This window comes from Diorhabda sublineata, chromosome 2 (genome assembly GCF_026230105.1).
Source record: "Diorhabda sublineata isolate icDioSubl1.1 chromosome 2, icDioSubl1.1, whole genome shotgun sequence".
Classification (NCBI taxonomy): domain Eukaryota; kingdom Metazoa; phylum Arthropoda; class Insecta; order Coleoptera; family Chrysomelidae; genus Diorhabda; species Diorhabda sublineata.
Window position 1 is genome coordinate 15997168 of NC_079475.1, and position 21646 is coordinate 16018813.

General features: G+C 33.3%; 1 protein-coding gene across 15 annotated transcripts in view; it reads right to left on the minus strand.

Moving 5' to 3' along the window:
• LOC130452669 (coiled-coil domain-containing protein CG32809) overlaps positions 1-21646 on the minus strand; it is a 389513-nt gene that overhangs the window by 61260 nt on the left and 306607 nt on the right. For 12 of the 15 annotated variants that reach the window (XM_056792043.1, XM_056792042.1, XM_056792041.1 and 9 more), the window contains 5 exons: positions 17815-17937; positions 13153-13261; positions 10358-10483; positions 8434-8549; positions 997-1044 (listed from right to left, as the gene is read on the minus strand). In XM_056792043.1, coding sequence (XP_056648021.1) covers positions 997-1044; positions 8434-8549; positions 10358-10483; positions 13153-13261; positions 17815-17937 — 522 coding nt within the window. The remainder of the gene's footprint in view (positions 1-996; positions 1045-8433; positions 8550-10357; positions 10484-13152; positions 13262-17814; positions 17938-21646) is intronic. The other 3 variants (XM_056792048.1, XM_056792047.1, XM_056792051.1) reach the window with 2 other exon arrangements.

The following is a 21646-nucleotide window of genomic DNA, read 5'->3' on the forward strand; positions in this document are numbered from 1 at the left end:
TCGATTCACTCTCGATAGAGATTACTGTCGGAGCACCCGTTGCCACCTGCTCTTGATGGATATTTAGGCTTACCATCAGCATTCCACTTGGGACATGGACAAATTCAATGGTCTTTATAGCTACCTTGCTTGCATTTTGAACGGTTAGTTTTCTTTTTCTACTGGAGAATGAAAAAAGACGAGAAATCTTCTATCAACATCTTTTCACTTGCATTCATATGTAGGTAACTCGACTTAGATGATCCAATACGCTTAGTTAAAATGTGTAATACCTTGGAGACGTACAACAGATCAAGGAAAGTGTCGACGGTTTCTATCCAACGAAACCCAGCAGCAAACTCTCATTGTTGATTTAGCACATGAAATAAAACTGATGAGGTTTCTTCAGAATCATCTCATTCCATACTGAAAAAATCAAGACCCTCAGGAAACAACTGATATTCAGCTTTGTTGTCAAACTGCTCAATCAGAATATCTCTTGCTTCCTTAGCCTACTTACAATTCGCTGGTGAAGAGGTCGCTAACGTATTAAGAAATGATTATTTTAGCTTGAAATATAAATTTATTGTACGTTTCGGGTTTTGCCATTTCAACCTTACTTTGCATTTCAGATGAAAACTCAGACTTCTTCTTTTTCACCAAGCGTTCAAGGCAAGCACAAAACACACGCGAGAAAAAACCGGCACTTCTAGAATCACGTCTAGATTGATTAGATCTTAGAACACAAGTTAATGAAAATGGGTGCCATTTATACGATCTCAACTACTACTACAAACAAGATGATTTCCGCTTGCTTACTGTATTACTGTGTTGATAATTTTTTTTGTAATTGTCTATTTTTAATCAGAACTAATTAAATCTATCATATAAAGGAAAAAATTCTTTACTTTGCTTTGTACTTTTCTATTTGGTTTAATTCCTGATTTGCCTTCAAGACTTAGATATGCATCTAGTTTATAACAAAAAAAGCAAATTAAGCGATTGGTGTATACAAACCTGGTAATGATGTTGAACTGGAACTGGAGTTCTTATCGAACTCATCTCCTGTAGAGGACAAAGGATGTGGAGTTAGCAACACACTATGAATACAAGCTTTAAACATCTGTTTTATAACAAAATATCCTGACGCATCTACATATATTTTATTTGATGATTATACAGGCCAACGAAATGAAAGAAGAAATATGTATATTCAGCATATCAGATAAATTTAAAATTAGTGATTTTGAAAATGGCATCTGGTACTGAACAAGCAGACAAACAACATGGGATTTTTTGACTTTCGAATGAATCAAAGAGAAAAATTTGCTGTAGAAACCTGCTAACAAGCAGATGAAAATAATAGAAAATCAAAGATCGGATCGAATCTAGCATGAAAATCATGCTCATCCCATTTCCCAAAATTATCAATATTATCGTGATGAAGGAATTGCAAAATATCAATATCCTCACTATCCAATAGGTAATTAAGTAAATCCATGATATCAGTTACTAATTGATGAAAAAGAAGAAAAAGAACATAGTGAACAATATGTTTATTGGCCTATGGAAAAAATACTCAGTCAATCAAATCTTTCATACTTATTTATCACTAATCTCAATCGGTCAATTGCCAAACTTAAAGATGAAATATAGAAGAAAATCCCAATTGGAACTTTGTCTGCAGGTTAATACTATCCGACCTATACTTAACTACAGGATAAACATTGCAATTGATAAACCTTCCATTAATAAGCCACACTATCAGTGGATAACTTGTCAATAGTGAGGTTACTACGACTTCAGAGTAGGAAAAAAACCTATAACATTTTCAAAATAAAATTTCTTTAAAAATCAACTAACACATCAATCTATAAAAAAGGAAAATTTCATTATGGGGTTTTGGAGGTCGTTAATCTATAATGAATTTATTCCTTATTGCTCCTAAAATATCGTGGGAAACAAAATGTTGGCCTGTTATTCAACAAGAAGCAACATAATAGACAGAACTAATAAAAGAATACAATCAATATCAGATTATCAAAAAAACAAACAAAATACCTCGATACATTTTCTATCTTTTTTATAACACAAGAAGAATAATATTGAATATCTTGAGATTTGGTAAATTGTTATAAAAATAAAGTCTACGGTACAATTATTAGAATCCGAAGTAAATCTTGCTCAAGCTGAAGCTCAAGTTTCAATAATTATCTCCAAATTGAACTAATTCGATTAAGAATTCTGAGAATAATAGAGTTGGAATTTATAAGATTTAATTATTATTACTGCTAAGAATGGTGAGAGATATGGTAGGTGATAATTTCCTGTATTTTTTTGAAATCTCCTTGGTCACACTCGGCCTAGCCAAATGTGAAGAATCCACACGATCACGGACTTTGCAATAACAATATTCCACTAGATAAAGTTCTAGGACGGTTGCAGTTGATGTATATCGCAGATTCTTCATCTATTCCAGCAAAGTAGTTCCTCATGTGTTGTTTTTGTAATCACCAACCTCTTTGTGCTCTGAGATTGGTCCTCCCCTCTGCTGCAGTTTTCCGTACCTCAGTCCGGAGAGATTGTCTCATATACACAGCTGTTGATCTGCCTGCTGACATACAGCTATGCCCGTTTGTTTTTTCCTCTTTCATAACTTAATACAACCACCTCAGGTTCGGATCCAGTCAGCAGTTGAGTGGTTACTAGTTAATCAGCAATTTTGTTGTCTTTGTATTCACAAAAACTTTCATCATCCTGTCGATAGTCAGACATTCTTAGGAGAGGGATGTCTGTTCCACTCCCTTCGTGGTCGTATACTTCAACCCAAATAACTCGCTATTTGAATCTATTCAGACAAGCTGACTTTTGTACCCATTTACCCTTGACGGAAGGGTGGGATGACTCGAACTTCCTGTCAGGTAGGAATTATTTTATCATTATTCTTGACCTTTTTCCTTCTTTTGAGTATTTTTATATTTGATTACATTACATTACCTAATTGTCAATATCTTCTTTATTAAGCAATTCTATTCCATCAAGAAACTTTTGCAAATAGCGAAAGAAATGACAGTCAAACAGGACTATATCCGATCTATACGATGGATTCATTGAAACGGAATATATGTGGCATAGATTTGTTGTTATCAACACAACGCCCATTCTATGGAACAACTCCGGATACTTATTTTGAATTTCCACCTGTTATCTTGTTAATTGTTGACAGTGCTGAACTGAGCTAAGCCTTTGGCTGTATTTCAGAATTTCATAATATATTATTCCATTTCAGTCCCAGCGTTCAAACAATCAACCCAAACACAATAGTTTTAATTTAACGTGACTGTTTTTCATTGCGAGATTAACGGCTAAGTTAATTCAGTGCAATTTTTTTTGTACATCTAGTATTTTTCTGATGATTCCAATATGTTCGATGGTTGATGCTCAGAGTGATTTCCAGGTATTGATGACACAAATTTCCTCATCTGTTTGCTTTTTTTTTGAATTGAAACGTGTATCAAGTTGGTTTATTAGGACTAGTGACGAAAAATTTTGTTTACAAGAAGAAGACAAGTTTTGATGATTTTATCACCGTTACCGATTTTCATGAAGGAAAAAGATGGAGATGGAGATAAAATGGAAAAAAGACAACTAAAAAAAGAAGATTTTATTAAACACCCGATGAAGATATTGGAATGGCTGCATTTACTTCAGACTTAACACGTTGCTCGTTCCATAAATATCCGGCAAGAGGCCTATAACGGATTTGGCGAGAAATTTCTTAGTTTATAAAATAGAAATTTTGTGAATAAGTGATTTTAAATATCTTTTTACACAAAAATCCACAGGATTCTATCCAGGTGGCTACGGGTCAAGAAAATATCTAGCTCTAGCGTTATATGCTCATTACAAAATGTGGAGCATCACACGAGTGAACCACAATGCCTTCTTGGGACTATGACAGGTACATCAGACTAAAAATTTCATATGTCTCATCAGTTAACTGTGAAGGAATGAGAAAGGGTATCAATGAATAAGCTTCGAAAACTTCAAGCCATACAATGACCGAAGAGGAATCGTGTTTTTATACCAATACGTACGTGGTTGTTATGGACATATACCATGCTATTTTTGAGAATTTTGCTTCATTCATAAATAGAACATTGGCAATGAAATCGGCATTATTGAGATTTTAGATATGCAAAATCTGTTGACACTAACGCACAAGGGCAGATAACCATTTGTTAGCAAATTTGTACCTTGAAACCAGATATTTGTATGAAAAATTGAACTTAAGATCTAGCTGCAAATATAATTAAATTAGTCATCAAAAATCAACGTGTAATGACACGGGATGATCTTAGTACACAGGATTTTTATCAGGGAAACCAAAAAATCCTTGCTACACTGCAAAAGAGAATATAAAGGAATTGCAGAGGGACATGTTGTAGCATAGAAATTCGAGTAGGAGGATTAGGAAAATGTCACGTTATTAAATTTTTCACAGGGCTTTCATCCTTACTTTTGTTCCTGAGTTTTACCTAACTAATTCGATTTTTTTTTTATTTCATTGCATTATAACAATTGAAATGATATTTTTTTGCACAATGACTTCATTGTATTCGATTAGTGACAAAAACTGATAAACCAATATCTACGGTAACATCTACAAGAAGTGTTATTAATAGGCCAGCTCGACCAGTGGGTGAGGTTAGGTTAATAAATAATCAAATTATGTCATTAGTGGAAAAGTAAAAACTGAAAACCCTAACAAGAAAGAAAAATGTTTGGCTTGGAAGTCGACCTTTCGGCATCAAAAACAACTGCTTCTATCACTCCTATTATTCTCGTAATTCTTAGTCTTATTTACTAATAAACGATCATTGTTTTATAGCAATATTTTCAGAAATATTGTACTCCAAGTTCACAAAAAGTTTCATCATTTTCTCTTTTGTTGGTAAGCGAATATTTAGGATGATCTAATTTCTCTTAAAATTCTGGTACTATACCATGAATGAATGATTAGAATCACGATTTTCACTGTGCTTTTATAACGTAAATATTTATTCTATTCTATCATAAATGACGAGTATATAGATTTATGTATTTGTCTGATTAGTAGCTAGTTAACATTTCAAAGCACTAACCAATTTCAACTGTCGAAAAAAATTGTCTGTAGATTTATTCTTTTACTAAAAAAACAATAAATTAGTTCTACTAGCCATATAACATTCTGATAAGTAGTCTGTTTATTATGCTGCCACAATTATACATTTAAATGCGGATGAACTAATTTAGCAAAATGAGGTTAATAGATTCCGAATGTATATTAATTTTAATTTAATAAATTGATCGCTAAAATACTATGAAATTTAAGCAGTTATGCAATAATCGTCATTGTATGATCAGTAATGGTAGTTGAATAATCTAGATATTCACAATATTACATACAGAGTGGGCAACAGAAAACAGTCCACCACGTTCTAAGGGAAACACATAAAAACATCTATCGTTCAGTCTCAAAACTATTTGAAAAACATTTATATGGAAGATTCGGACATACTGATTCACCTCCCGATATGTAAACCGTCTTGGCAAAAAAATCTTAAGTAATTTAATGTGCAATATCTCTTGAAAGAAAAATTATCACGTTTACTTGTAATTGTGAGGCACAGTACAGGCCTTCAAGTCTTCAGCTAACTCGGTAGAAATATTAGAATCCTCATTTTTGGGTTAAAATACTGAAAGTAAACGTACTTTTGATAATCTTTTATTATCTGGGAGAACGGCAAACAAAAGCGGCATAGCCTTTTCTCGAAGCAGTTCAGGCCATTTTCAACTTTCTATAACTTCGTCATGGAATGAACTAGAAGCCTGTATACCAGCAAGCTAGTATAAACACGGTATATTTCAAATTGTATTCAATTTGAACCAGTACTTTCAGAATTATAACTGGTCAAAGTTCTTAACGTTGTCATTCACAAATTTTGAATACAATCAGTGTTTATTGTATATGTTACGTCCCAAGCCCGATCTTGTACGGAGTCGAGCTTCGTACAATGAATTTGTACGAAGTCCGATCTGTACAAGCCATTTTGTACGAAGCCGAGATTGGCGGACTTCGGACAGAGATGATTGTACGAAGTCGACTCTGTACAACGCTGGTTGTACGGAGTCGGAGCATCGATACTCACTCGGTAATGAGCCGTAGTTATTGTGATTGAAAGTATATTCTCCGGCTAGTTGGCTACCATCTATTGTTAGGTTAGGTTAGGTTAGGTTAGGTTGCGTGTACTACTTCGGAATAACGCGCTCATTACCGAGTGAGTATCGATGCTCCGACTCCGTACAACCAGCGTTGTACAGAGTCGACTTCGTACAATCATCTCTGCCAAGTCCGCCAATCTCGGCTTCGTATAAAATGGCTTGTACAGATCGGACTTCGTATAAATTCATTGTACAAAATGGCTTGTACAGATCGGACTTCGTACAAATTCATTGTACGAAGCTCGACTCCGTACAAGATCGGGCTTGGGACGTAATATATATATCACGGAAAAATATTTTGCAATTTCAGTCCAGTGGATGTAATAGGCCCGTACAACTATAGGTATAAGGAAATTGAATGAGTGCGAGAGATACCGAATTAAATGATTGAAAGAGACGCAGCGTGAAGTACGGTCTCGTGAGGTCAAAGGAGGCTTATCAAATCTGATCAGTACATTTTCCCAGATACATCAACTAAAGAAATAAATTTGTAATAGTATAAAATATGGAAAAAAAGTCGGATGGCAAAGGTCTAGGTAATAAAAAGATCTACAGCTTTTCTGTTTACTCATTTCCACATAACCTCAAAATTTATGTGAAAAATTGAAATGTTTTGTTTTTTTTTTCATTTTTTTCTTAACGTGAACACTGAGTAACAGAAATGATATGAAAGCTAATATTGACAATGCGTCACCTAAAAAAAACGACAAAAGACACAATGCAAGATGAATATGAAATCTTTCAGTTATAATAGAGAAGTAAAAGCAATAAATTAGAAAAGAAGTACCCATATAGGAAACAGGAGTATTATAGTTAAGAAATCTGATGTAGCGGTAGCACTACAAATTCAAATATATGTTCAGAGCTGTGTTTAATAAAGTATGAAGTGCAATGATGATTTCCAACTTTCTATAAGATAGGTAACTTGAGAAAAGGAAGGAACCAATCTGGAAAGTGTGAATAAACAAACTAAGGAAAAGAAAATGCATGCAAAAAACTGCCGGTTAAAAGATTTCTTCAGATTTATAGTTTGGTAACAAAATTGAAGTGGAATGATGATTATTTATAGAAAAAAAAACTTGACAAGAAAAATAAGGAAAACCAGGATATAAAAGTGAGGAAATAGGAGAGAAAAATAAGATTTTTAAATGAAATATCAAAGACTTTGGGACCTATTACCATGACATCTCAATGCAATGAGATATAAATATTCTTAAGTAAATGTGTAATAATATTGAAAAAAATTAAAATTTTAGAATGTTGTAAGGAAAGTAACGCTGAACAAGAATATGTATATATACCAGGGCGCGGAAATCATCCCTTCAGGTACTTTTTTGCGTTTAAAGAATCAAACAATTGTAATGATTTTTCAGTGATTGTGATATTTAAATTAATCGTTGAAACCTAACCTAACCTAACCTAACCTACATACTTCTCTACAAAATGAAATTCAATCACAAGCAGCTGTTATCGAAAACTCTTCAATGTTTTTTTCTTGATGAGGTGGTCGAAAATAAATGAAATAGATATACAAACTGTATGTAGAATTATCGCTTATTTTATTTATTGTCGACCACCTCATCAAGAAAAAACCATGGAAGAGTTGTCGATAACAGGAACTCCTGCTTGTGATTGGATTTCATTTTGTAGAGAAATATGTAGGTTAGGTTATGTTAGGTTAGGTTAGATTAAGTTAGGTTAGGATAGGTTTCAAAGATTTAAAAAATTTAAATATTACAATCATTGAGAAATCATCACAACTATTTGGTTCTTTAAACCCAAAAAAGTACCTGAAGGGATTATTTCCTCCGCGCCCTTTATATATTATTGTTAAGCGTAATTTTCTTTATAACATACTAAAATTTTAACGAAATCGGAGGGGTGTAACCTTATCTAGATAATTATCAAAAAAATTGCTTGACTGGGAAATAAAAACGATGATGTTCCGTTTTCTGGCCACCTGATAAAAATATCTTCTCCATTTTTATGAGAACATTATTAAATGATACAAATTTCAGTTGAAAAGAAAAAAAGTCTCATTTTACATGTGATAGGTACTATTAGTTTCTAATTTACTTTCTAATTGTTAGATATCCAAGACATTGTAATTATATGATATGCTTCCGATAAAAAGTGCAGGTAGACAGACACAAGCACAACTAATCTTTTATGTACTTCAAATTAAAATACCTCTGTATCCTTCTCTGCCTGGTACTTGTAGATGCGAAGTGTTGGGTTGAGTTAGTGCCTTTTGGACTAATCCTGTGAGGTTTGCTAGTTGGCGTTCCATATTTTCCACTCGTAATCTACAACAAATATGTTAAATCAAATAAAACTAAAAACATGCAGGGATTTTCTATTCAATTGGAATTAGAGAATTATTCTTCTTTTTATCACACTTATTCAACTCAATCTGTTTGTTAGTGTCTTAGAAAAAAATTTTTTTTCTCTGGATTGCGATACATGATTGAATACAAAAATTGACAAGCGTCAGAATGAATCCATTCAATATTTATATAAAACTAAACTTGCGTGCATAGAAATGGGCCCACTGTAAACTTTTGACTACACTATATTTTTTTTATTATTCATCAGATCAAAAAAAGAAATCAGCAAGGCTTATTAAAATTATTGCATTTGCATTGTAAATTTGCATATTATTCGTTTTTTATAATGTATAGTGTTAATTTAATATTACACCACAAAAAGCTGCCCAAGTTATGGCAAAAATGGTCTTGGTCAGCGAGATATGACTCGCACAGAAGAATGTACCAGCGTTATGATGAGACTGGAAGGTTCCATAGACGGAACGAACACAAGGCGATTTACAACCACTCGTTATGACTGCTTTATTGTATCAACAACATCGTCGCCTTGATTCCGTTCAAGTGCAACAGCTCCGTGAAGTGACTATTAGTCAATGGACGGCAAGATGAAGACTACTGGAAAAAATCTTGTACTGAAGTGTACCGAAGACCAAGAGAGCAATTTACAGATTGCTGCTTTGAAGAGCTGAATGCTATGTAGGTGGTTCCTGGATGCTCTGATGTGCAACTTCTATAGGAGCACGAATTGACCTTTTGCTCATTCGTAGGGGCGATTGTGTTCACAGAGAAGAATGTTTAACGGTTGATAGATATGTCGAGAAGATTTTAGCAATTTAGTGGTAGCTTACGTCGACTAAACTAGAGACGAATTTAGCCTTGTGCAGTACAATCCAAGGCTTCACACTGTCAGAATCGTGAAAGATTACATTGCAGAAGTTATAAAGGGCCAGCATACAGTACTGACCTAAATCCGATAGAACATTTATGGGATGCGTAAAATTCGAGCTAGACTTCCTACTCCAAACTCGATCCCACAACTTATTGTTACAGTAAAAGAGTGGATTAACATACCACAAGAAACAATAACTGACTTAATTAGATCTAATCGTATGAGAGGTGTTATTAGGAAAAGAGGTCATACCCATCGCTAAAAATTATGTTATACTAAAAGAAAATATTATATTTCAAATCTTAGAACAGTAGCTAAGATCTAGCTTGAAAATTCTGGCTGTGAATATAATATTTTTTTAGAAATTCTAGACATTCCTCAAAAACCCAAAATTTAGTTTATGGCTTTGTTTCATGGATAAAAAATAATCGATTTCTGACTACGCGCTTTAATAGACTGTTTGTTGAGGTGTTCTTTTGATGGGTTTTTCAATTTGTTAGAATTATTATTTCACGTTCATCACATAATAGTTGAGGAAGTTAGGAATATGAACAAATTTCGTTTTTTCTTTTAACAGACAGTAAAAAGCCGCTTAAATTTCATATGAAAATTAATCTTATTACATAAATGTGGTTAAAGCAATAATGTCGTATATTTTTAATATAATGTGAATCAAAAAAAAATTTATGATGTTCCTCAATGTATTAAAAATTGGGGGCCCCAGCATGAATAAAAGAAAAGCATCGCTCTATTCCATGGGCCTCACCAAACGTTGAAAAAGGTTTGTATATTCAATAGCATTATAAACGAATTCCTCTTCATTTTCCGATTTCAAATTGATTATGAAAGAAAACTGACCAGAAATGTCATCATCATAATGTCAACAAAAATTACTTACCGTGTTGCGTCATAAGGAGGGACTGAGGCTGGCGCTGGAAAAGGTGATCTGTTGGATATTCTTGATCCGCTTCCAGGAATTTTAACCCCATATAAAGAGTATGATTCATCCAGCAATTCCGTATCACTGGAAAAAGAAAAATCATTACATCACAATTTTAATTCATAATGGTAAAATTTTCAGTTAGGTGTAGATTTGTGAATTTTCTCAATGTCTTTAACGTAACATTCAGCATTTAGTATTGAAAAGTTGTTAATCTCTTTTCAGTTGACACATTTTACACCTTCAGAATAGCGGAAGCGCAGAATTTTTGATAATTATTTTAGGCCAAATAAATTTATCCTGATAATGGTCAAGAATTGGTTAGACTGATTTAGTGCCAAAATCTATGTTGCAGTTTTTATACCGTTAACTATTGAAAAATATTAAAAGGTATTTGAATGCTATATAATATAGACATGAACTATAAACGAATGGAATTATCAGACATTGTAGAAGATAATGTGAAAAAATCGTATCAGGGACAGAACGCTATCACTCAAATCTCTCTCTTATGAGAATTGGTTAGAAACAATGAAAACAACCGCAATAAAATATTCATATTCATATATTGCCATATTGACTAAAAATTTTCATTGAATATGGAAAATGCTTTATGTTCATTTTTTTATTATGACCTTTTACCAGAAACCAAACCTTTATACTTTTAACTTTACGTGGTCTTATACCAATAAAACATTTGGGCGCATGCCACTTGTGTCAGTTTAGCGCGGAGATCAGAAATCATTTATAATTTCAGAAAATTATGAGAATAGAGAAAAAGACGGGAGCTTAACAAATTCAATTTAAGAAGCTACTTTCAAAATTACAATCATTTTAATTGGAGTTTTTTATTATTTTTTATTTATTCTCATACATACACTGTGCAAAAGTTTTCGTTATCACTGGACTATTAATTGGAAACCATTTAAGTTTGGATTTGTATATCTTTCAAAACCTTCAATTTTTCATTATGTATATTGGGGTGGACTATAATGTAAGCTGAAAAGCTGCGTTTTTTGTTAATGTCGACTAAATAATCAGCGTTGTTGATTACTCATTAATCATCAGGTGTTCGGCCCTGTACTTTTGTTTCATCACTGTGAAGTAGATTTCTCGCAATCATGACTTGCTCAAATGAAACCAACAAACCATTGTTCGTATTTCAGGCAGGGTACTGCTTGCATTCTGTTCAATAGCTATTTCAAATCAGCAAACAATTTGAAGTTGAGAAAACTGTATATCTATTATTGCCATCAATCAACAACCTAAAGGCAGTACAATGTGTTGTCATTTTGATTATTAGACAAAATATTGAAAATAGAAGTTTATAATATCCATAATGTCTAGTAAACAACTGTATTAAGAGCCTTATACTATATTCAAAAAATTAATCAAACTATGTTGTGAGCAGATGTTGTATTCAGCATAAAAAAATTATATAAAATACGTAGCGGTCCATGAGTTCTTCGCCTCATAAAATGGGTGAACAAAACTCTTAATACACACGTCAGTGCAAAGTTCTAACAAGTTTTAACTTGATGAAGAACTACTTGGTCAAGTTGTTTTGAAAAATGTTCCAAATTGAGATTCGTGTTATAAAATGTTTGACTAAAGGGAGGCTGTTTAAGTTGATTTGTATCTATGATTTTCAAAAATTAAAAAAATTTTTCCAATTTGTTTCCCTAGTGATGAGAATCCTTAGAAGTTACTTTGCAAATTTATCCCTAATCTGTACGTAACTGTTTCTTCATCTTTACAAAACTTGTAAATGTTATAAATTAACTTTTTTCATGCTTACTCAACATAACTTACATGATGCACAGACCAATAGTTTCTTCAACATAATGTGGAGAAAGTTTTTGAGGAGACACCTTTATTTCCGTAATTAATGTGCCCCACTGATTTTCAAGAAGCACCCTATTGTCCTGAATCCCTCAAGGCTTTATTTATTTTCCGGTGAAGCGAAGTACACCGAAATAACCAATAAACATAATTACAAATAAAGTGTATAGTGCACATTTAGGGAGGTTAAACCAATCTTTGAGAAAAATATTATACACGAATGCATACTGCCAGAACAACAGCGAAAACACATTGCTAGTTGTTTTCAAACCTTCATATGGTAATCGAATCGCCTCATTCGATTACCATCTGATTCGTTTCGAGTTAAAATTTCTATTTTTGGAAACGATTTCAAATGTAAGTTGTGAAAAATGACTCTATATTAGTATTTTTACGAATTTGTCCACAACATGGACCCTGAAGCTCGTCCTGTTCGGTTATAATGGAAGTCTAAAATTTGTAGGACACGCTAGTTCGTGGCGTCTTTTATATGGTTTTTTAGAAACAACGCCGAATTGTTCAATTTTTTAGAACTGACTCCTAGGAAGGTCTTTCTATTTATTTGTTTCCTTTGTTCCCTTTCTAGAATTCTAGAAATGTCTTTGTTATAAATTCTTGCTTATTTAGCGGCGAGAGTCAGTTAATAATTGAATGTAATGATGAAGAGAACGAAATAGAAAAGTAAATGGTAAATTTAAATAAAGTTGGTAAGTTGTAGTGTAAGTATTTAAATAAATTGAGTAAGTGAAAGACAATTTGTATAAATTTACCCCACCGTTTAAATACATTGGGAAATAAGAAAAACATTAGAGTATATTCAGTTAAATTCGTTGAAAAATTGAAAAATGATATTAATCAATACTAGATCCGATTTTTGGATCACCCCTTTGCTAGAATGTAAAACGACTTACCTAATTTCTTCATCAATAACCGGAGTAATCGATCCTGATCTTGTTCCGTATTGGCTATAATATGGGTCTTCATATCGCGAACTTCTCTCAGGGGAAGACATGTATCCATCTAAAAACAACAAACGAGAATAAGCTTAAGGGTAAATGTGGAAGATCACTTTGGAAGCTGGTTATTTAAGTCCCTTTTCAATCTTCACTGAATACTTGATCTATTTCTTCAGTACTATTGAAGGAATTAAGTTAAACCGTACGTATTTCTGGTTACAAATTTTTAGCGATAAAACTTAAAATGAATTAACTTATCTTATAAAATTTTAGAAATTTGTCACCATATTGTAATATAACTCAATATTTTATATGAAAGATTACATATGAAAGAGCTAATATTTGTGAGGTTGGTGTCGGTATTGCTTTGTGCAGAGCAGAAGCTCGCTCCTATTCAAAATTAAACGAATGTTTGCATATCTCATCGTATATTCAGTGATGTTTTAGATTAGATTATACATCAGGACAGAAATATCATGAAAACAATGGAATTTGTCAGAAAAACGTGTTCCCATAGAAGCAAATACCATTACCATTGTTTTCGGTGAATAAGGTCATAGCCACAGTGTTTTGGGATTCCAAAGACGTAATTTATTATCCAGAAAAGTGGAAAACGATATCTGATCAGTAAATTTGCTGGAAAATTTTGATCTTGCTGATTTCAATTACTTGAAAAAACGACTTTTTCAGACAAATGAATTAGTAATAGACGAGACGAATGCGTATTTTGTGGATAATCCAAAAAATTATTGTTTAGGTGAAGAAAGATTGAAAACCCATTAAACTACGTGTGTGGGGTTGAAATGATTATCTGATGAAATACATTTATTCCTACAGTGAAGTCACATTTCGAAAAACCACCCTCGTAGCAAATTATTCACAAGTTTTTTAACGACAAGATACTTTTCACTAAATATTGTTAAACAATGACAACTTTGTTGTATAATTGAAAACCACTTCATCACTTTCTCTGTTCAGACAGTGGCTATATGATATATTTCATGGTGGATGGATTTGTAGAAGAGGAGCAATCGTATGACCACTTGCTCCTGAGTTTCCTTCTATGGGGCATCTAAAATCGATTGTTCTTAGTTTCGAGATTTGTGGGATATGAGGATAAGAAAGCTGGATGTGTGTAGAGAACTCCAAGTGGAAGTTTTTCTAATGTCAAAATTGAGTTAAAGAACAGTTAATAATATAAGTTATTATCATTAATTTTTTATGTTTCACTCCCAAATATTTGATTTCTGAGGTACTAAAAAAGTTCAAGTAATCGTAGTTTTCGAAATACGAGAGTAGCCATTTAAAGTTTGAGATATGACAACACTGGCGTGAATATGTCAAATCTGACATTGCCATCATAAAGTTCGATATATTTGATAGTGAATGTACTCAGAAGATGTATTTTTCATGACTTTCGACGTGAATTAAGCCAACAGCAGTGTGTCGATAACCTCCAGCGGTTGATCAACTCGCTCAGACTTTTGCTGTAGTAGCACCAGCTCGAGTCACCGCTTTTCACTAGTTTTCCGAATTTCATCGTGGTCATATTTCGCTACAGGATGAATTATTTTAAAGTCGTCGAAAATTGGCTGATGTGCCAGAAAACAGCTATGCTCTGCGTAAACTGACATAGCAAGACAAATCATGGATCTATACAAATAAACTAAACAACAATCGACGGTATGGATCGTTTGAGATGAGCCAAATCCAGCAAAATTTGTTCGCACACGAAGCACTTCGAATCAAATGGTAGCCGTTTTTTTCAAAACAACTGGACTCATCACCACAGTTTCATTAGAATAATATAGAACGTTCAATTCTGGTATACCAGCTTTTGTATGCCAGAAGTGTTCGAAAAAATCAGGAAACCAAACGTTTTTGAACAGTTAAAATATCGAATTGATGGGTCATCTGCCGTACCGTCCTTGTTTGGTATTCAATGATGTGTTCAAATCACATGTTTTTGAAATACCTCGACAATGCTTCGACAATTGATTCAAAAAACAAACAAAAACAACAAAGCCATATATAATTATAAATCTTTGTTCTTATTTGTCTATCTCAAAACTTGAATAGCAGCCCTTGTAGTAGTACAGGTATAAATCAAACTGATTTGAGACTAGAGGGGTTACAGTCTACAAACCGTTTCCCTTCCGACTAAAAGTTTCTCCTAATTTCCTTGAAACATCGTAATGAACTTATCAGGTTAAAACAATGTTAAACTTATCAGAGCAATTCTGACGAGGCTCACGCTGGAATCATATCAGAATGACCCTATTTGAAATAAATTGATTTTTCATCAGGTTTTCCAGATCATGTCTACACAAGGATCACATTGGGTGGACCCTATTGAAAATCTTAACCATAAAACCAAGAATAATTTGATCAGTACCACGTATAAGAACATCCAGACCTGATAGGTTGTTCTTACCTATACCTTACCGGAATTGCCTGTATTACTTTATTTTTTCATGAAAAATGTTTTAATTCGTCCAAGTTGATTAACAAATGTTAAGAATTCATCTATTATTCAATTTTCTAAGACTTCCAATTTCATATTCATTTTGTATCATTACTATGATGATGTTTTTAAATTTTAGTTCACTCCAAAGATATTTGCATATTTAAATTCTATATTTGTGTGCAATACAACTGATATTTGCATGCTGTTGATTTGACAGAAATTCATGTGAAACTCTAGATTGGTTCCACATGTGAACGAATTTTAGATTAAAAATGAAATGTAGGCGATTCGAATGATGGATCACATTGTTACTTTTCAGGAAACACTGCGTCATTCTTAACAAAAATATATTACTAGAACACAATGCTACACTAAAAATAAATTTCAAGCTTAACAGTGAGAAAGCTACTACATAAAAAATTATAACAGTTACCAATTATGTTTATGAAAGGATTGGATTCATTCGATTTCATTTAACAATAGATGTGTCTATTCAATAACAAGATCTAATAATGAATAGATAAAATTATTTCGCACAAAACTTTTTCTTATCGTTAATCCAAAAATAAATTTTTTCGACCCAGAGGATAAACCACAATATAAATCAACGACCGAACATTTCCAAAATAAAATGATAACTAGTGTTTTTTCAAAAATGAGATTTCTGCCTTTAGTATTACCAATTTAAATCTAAATCATCAACAGTAAGGTGAGACAGGTATAAAATACTCAAAATTTCTTCATTCAATATAACACTGATGGTATCAGGGAAAATGTTTCATAAATATGTTAAAGCAACTGTTCCTACAGTTGTGCAAAACACCGCTTCCATTAGGCATTAGACATAATAGACTATTATTTCTATCTTCAAACCCATTCTTGCACACAGAATGTCATAAACGTTAGAAGATGACATCTGGATTACCACGAATATGTAAAATAATGTGAATGATAAATTATTAGAAGCAACAAGACAACAATAAAATGGGTATATATGAACATAATAAAATAAAAAAATAGGTAGCACATTCTTAATTTGCAAGAATTTCTTAGAGAGAATTAAAATTGCAGTATTATCGACATTGTGAATCATTTTAGTCAAGATTTACATTTCTGTTTGTATAGCAGATTTCAATAATACTGTTTGGAATATTGTCTTTTGAGGCAACAGAAATGGGCAATAGAGCCATACAAAAAACAGAACATACTGACCTGAAATGGTATCTAAGATGCCATGTCTTTCAAATTATACTTTACCAAAAATTAGTCACTATAACAAGTCGAAAGCTATGATCAAATGCGAAGACTGCATTCCTACAAAGCTCATACATATTCTACACTGTTTGGTCAAAAATTAAAAATGATCAAGTAGAGGCAGAAATGTATGAAACTATAACCAAGTTTGCTATCCCAATGGGTTGAAACCCTTCTATTTTCCAAGCAGATCAATAAGCAAATGCTTACCTCATTGCGCATAACCCTATTCAAAGATATTTACTTTATAAGATAACAGAGCAGCTCAAACAACGAAGTTATTCTAATGTGGGTCATCAAGTCAGTGTCATACAAAAGTAGAAAAACTAGAAGAGATCAGTTATATGGAGTAAGACTAGAGTAACAAAAAAATCTCTTTCTTATTCTACTGGTACCAAAAGATGTGCTGATATACTCACTGGATACTGTCTGAAGAATCGTCATCTGAAAGACATGGGAATTTTTCCGATGTTAGTGTCTGTCGTTTCTGCAAGGAGCCAAAGGAAACAGTCTACTATCGCTTTTGTTAACGCGGCATGTCAATGGATAAAGGTAACGGTATTACATTCAAACTTCTCAAAGCCAAAGAGATTATCCGCATAGTCCAAAATCAGGTAGCTCAGTTTGCAGTCGTTGCTACCTGACAGTTAATCAGTTAGGGAAAAACAATGGCTCATGTAATCCTCACTAACTTAATTTATTGTTATTTTTATTTTCTAAAGAGATGTACTTATATGATATATGTTATTAATTTAATCGAAAAACTACTACAAATCATAACATCCTAAAATTAAATATTCATCGCTTATACTCCTTTAATAGAAATAGAAAACTCATTATTTAAACGGTTTCGAATAAATTCAATCCTAGAAGCTATGAAGGTCGTGTTGACCCACCTGGTATATTATATATGGGGTTGACGGGCCTTTGGAATGGAGCGAATCGATCTGGAGGGCCATCATTAGACCCTGGAGGCGTCGCCCCATTTCTGTAAGCTCGTTGTGGCTTGGGGGGCGCACCTTTTGAAATTTTAAAATAATGCTTTAAATATATATTCATCATCGCTCATATTTTTAGCAAAACTTTTCCAAGCGTGATAATTTAGTGTTAAATGTTATAGTATCAGATATTAACTGCAAAAGCTCAATGAGGACATACTCATGCGTGACTTGTGGAAATGAATGTATGCATACAGGTAATAAATTTAAGTGGGTATTTCACAGATGTGTTTTCAATATTTTGAATAACATCAAACAGTTTACATAATACTGTTTCTCAATATTGTAAATCTTTCGGGCACTAGTGGGTATTTCCTCTGTAGATAATCCCTCCATGTATTTTATCAGATATTCACTATTTAGGGCGTCATGTGAATAACTACACCCATAGTATCTATGAGGTTTTGATGGAACCTCGTGATTAGAAAATCAATTACCGGAAAATCTTGTCACAATCGAGAAGAAATTACAAACTGAAATGTCACCTACTGAATCCCGTTAACACAAAACTTTTTCACCTGACCGTTTAATCATTTGGTTATAGTTTTTTCAAGTTGCCATCATGTCTCTGCTATTACTGTTAGGAATTTGGGGGTGCTATATTAGGGATGTAAGCTGAATGATCCATTTTTTTCAATTGAAATTATCCTATCCAGTTCTATTAGAATATGAAACGACGCCGATCAGGAGTAGTTGTCGCCGTTAATTGTGTAATAATACATCTTTGTTTTGTTTTAAAGTACCTTTTAGGTCAATTTGTTTGACAAAAGATTTTGATTCTCGGCACCCATCACACAAACATGATTTCGTTAAGGTTGTCAGTAACAATGTTATAAACTATTCCTTGAAGCTGAAAAACTTGTTGGATTTTTTAGTCAATTCTTCATTCACGGTATTTGTCCATCCTTTATTAAGAAACCTGCACCATTTACGCATTTTTCCATAATTCCTTACATTTTCCCCATAAACTGCAGATGAATTTCACCCCTATAAACTTCTTTGTCATAGGAAATCTGAATAACTGAACAAATTTCATCGTCTACGAAATCATTGATTGACAAAGCGTCCACCAAACTTAGACTATACAATTAATACTAATAGATACCGAATATGTAATGACGGCCAAAATGTCTTTCTGGTTCGACAAACGGAAGACAGCTGAAAAGTCGGTCGAAAAGACAGCATCTTTGAACCGCTTGATAGCAAATATTAACGAACTACGGCCGGAGGAACGAAGGCAATTCACTCAATACTTCTATGCTGGGAAGAGGTCTAGTCAGAACCTGTGAATAAATAAATACTCCAAAGCGATGACGATGGTATAGAGACACGGTGTATTGGGAATCGCCAGCTGCTACAGAATTGTCTCTGCACAGGGTGTCCTAGTGGTGGCGGGTATTATCCTCGTGGACCTGAACCAGAACCGTGAAGCAGAAGTGAGAGTTTGCGGCAATCATCGAACGCACTAGAACAATACAAACGTGGCAACAACGGTGGACAGAAAAAACATCAGATGAATGGACGTGACGCCAAATAAAAGACCTTAGACTGTGGACCGAAAGGAAGTTCGGAGATGTGGACTTCTTCATAAACCAGCTTCTGATGGGACACGGCTACTCCACAAAATGAAGAAAGTACAAACACCTGAGTGTACGTCTTGTGAATAAGTATGAGATGATGCCAAACATTTCTTCTTCGTGTGCAACCACAGGGATTTGAGAGAGGAAGGAGAGAAGACTGTCCGCAGCATAAGCCCTGATAATATCGTCCAAGTGATGTTTGCATATGGTAGTGGTTGCTACCAACACAGAAAGAATTCTTATGCAAAAGAATGATGGTATGACGTTATCATAGAAACGTAACGAACGGAACAACATACACAAACAGGCCTATCAGTCAGAAGTTATCTAACAATCGTTCCTGGTTGGACGGAGATAACAGAAAATGGCGGTCTAGTGGAAAGGCTACGGGATTTCCACATATCCATCAGCTCTCCGGTGGAATCCGTTATTTCGATCTTCTTAAAAAGAAATAACGTCACTTGACTGTATGCACTAATAAGATGCGCAATCAGTTCTTACTATAAATTCATTTTATTGGATATATTTGTCTCCTCGATTTTGATATTTTGTTTCTAAGAATCTCAAATGTTTTTTATATATTAAATTTTTTGCAATCGATGGTTTGTATCAATAGAGCCACATCAGATTAATTCAATTAATTGATGGACATCGAAAGAAAAACTTTTGCACACAATATGCTGTCCCAAATATCTGACACAGATTTCTATTTACCTCACTTGAAAACTACTTGTAGGATCAATCATATAATTATTGATTGTTTCTTTCGATGATTGTTCATGTATTTAAAATAATAAGTTCCGGTAGTAGTTATGAATGAAATCACTATCTGTCTACCACATGCCACATGATAGAAAGCAGGTTCGATGCTAGCGGTTTAAATAGTTACTATAGCAACATGGTACTAACAATTAAAGATAATTTGTTATTAAATACCAATTCGGTTTTTTTACATACAAAGGTGTTCTTACTATTGTATGAATAATGTTGACAATTTGATGGAATATTATTATATAATCGTCGTGTAAAAAGGTCAAATTTAATCATAAAGCATCGTTTGCAAGTAGGTAATACGAGGCTGCTAAAGCGATTACGTTTATTTTTTAAAAGTTAGTTGTGCAATTTAGTGCAATATGTGAATGTTTATTTCCACTTTTTACAAGATGGAAACTACAACTAGTACGAGTACCTTGAAAGAAGAAGAAGCAGTACTTGCCACAATCAAAAATTTTGTGGATTGGCAGCCAATACCAAAAAAACTTTTTTTTTATAAAAATGTATTACTCGCGTATTTTGTTGAATAAAAAAAACTCAGTCGTGCTCATTATGGTGTTTCTACTCCGATGTTTGAAAGTACCCTAATATTCAAGCTCCATCAAGCTAACAGCCAAATAATCGGAAAAATTAAAAATATATATGAATCGAAAGGATTTTCAATGCTCGTTCTGAAAATCCAAACCCCGAATCTTCTCGTTGATTCGATGAAAAGATATTAATTAAAACCGTGGCTACAAATTCAGTTAAGAAAATATTTTTTATTTCCGGCCCAAAGTGTCCTCTAGAAAAACTGAAAATACCTATCGAATGCTTCTAATTCGCTCGTTTCAAAAATATTTTCCTTTTTGTCTAAAGTCTTATGGAAACCTGATAAAAATTACCTAATTATTCCGGATTTTTCATTGCGCACAGGCCTATGAGTTGGCTGTGCGCGTGCGCAGAACTTGATGTTTTGATGTTTGAATCAATTTGAATTAAGTGATTGAAATATTGTAGACGATAGATTTATTTACTAATTAAGTAACGTAATTACAGTGATAAATGGATCTCTCAAAAGTCACCGGCGTCGATAGATGCAAAGTATAGCATGTCAAACTAATATTTGAAGTAAAACTAGGAACTGGTAGTGCATGTTTCTGTAATAAAAATTTAATTTAACATTTGAAAACATGTGACTTTTGTGAGATCCATTTATTACTGTACTTACGTTACTCAATTAGTAAATAGAACGATCTCCTATCGTCTACACTATTTCAATCACTTAATTTAAATTGATTCAAACACCAAAACATCATCAAGTTCTGTGCAAGCGCACAATCAACTCACAGGCCTGTGCGCAATGAATAATCCGGAATAATTAGCTAATTTTTTTT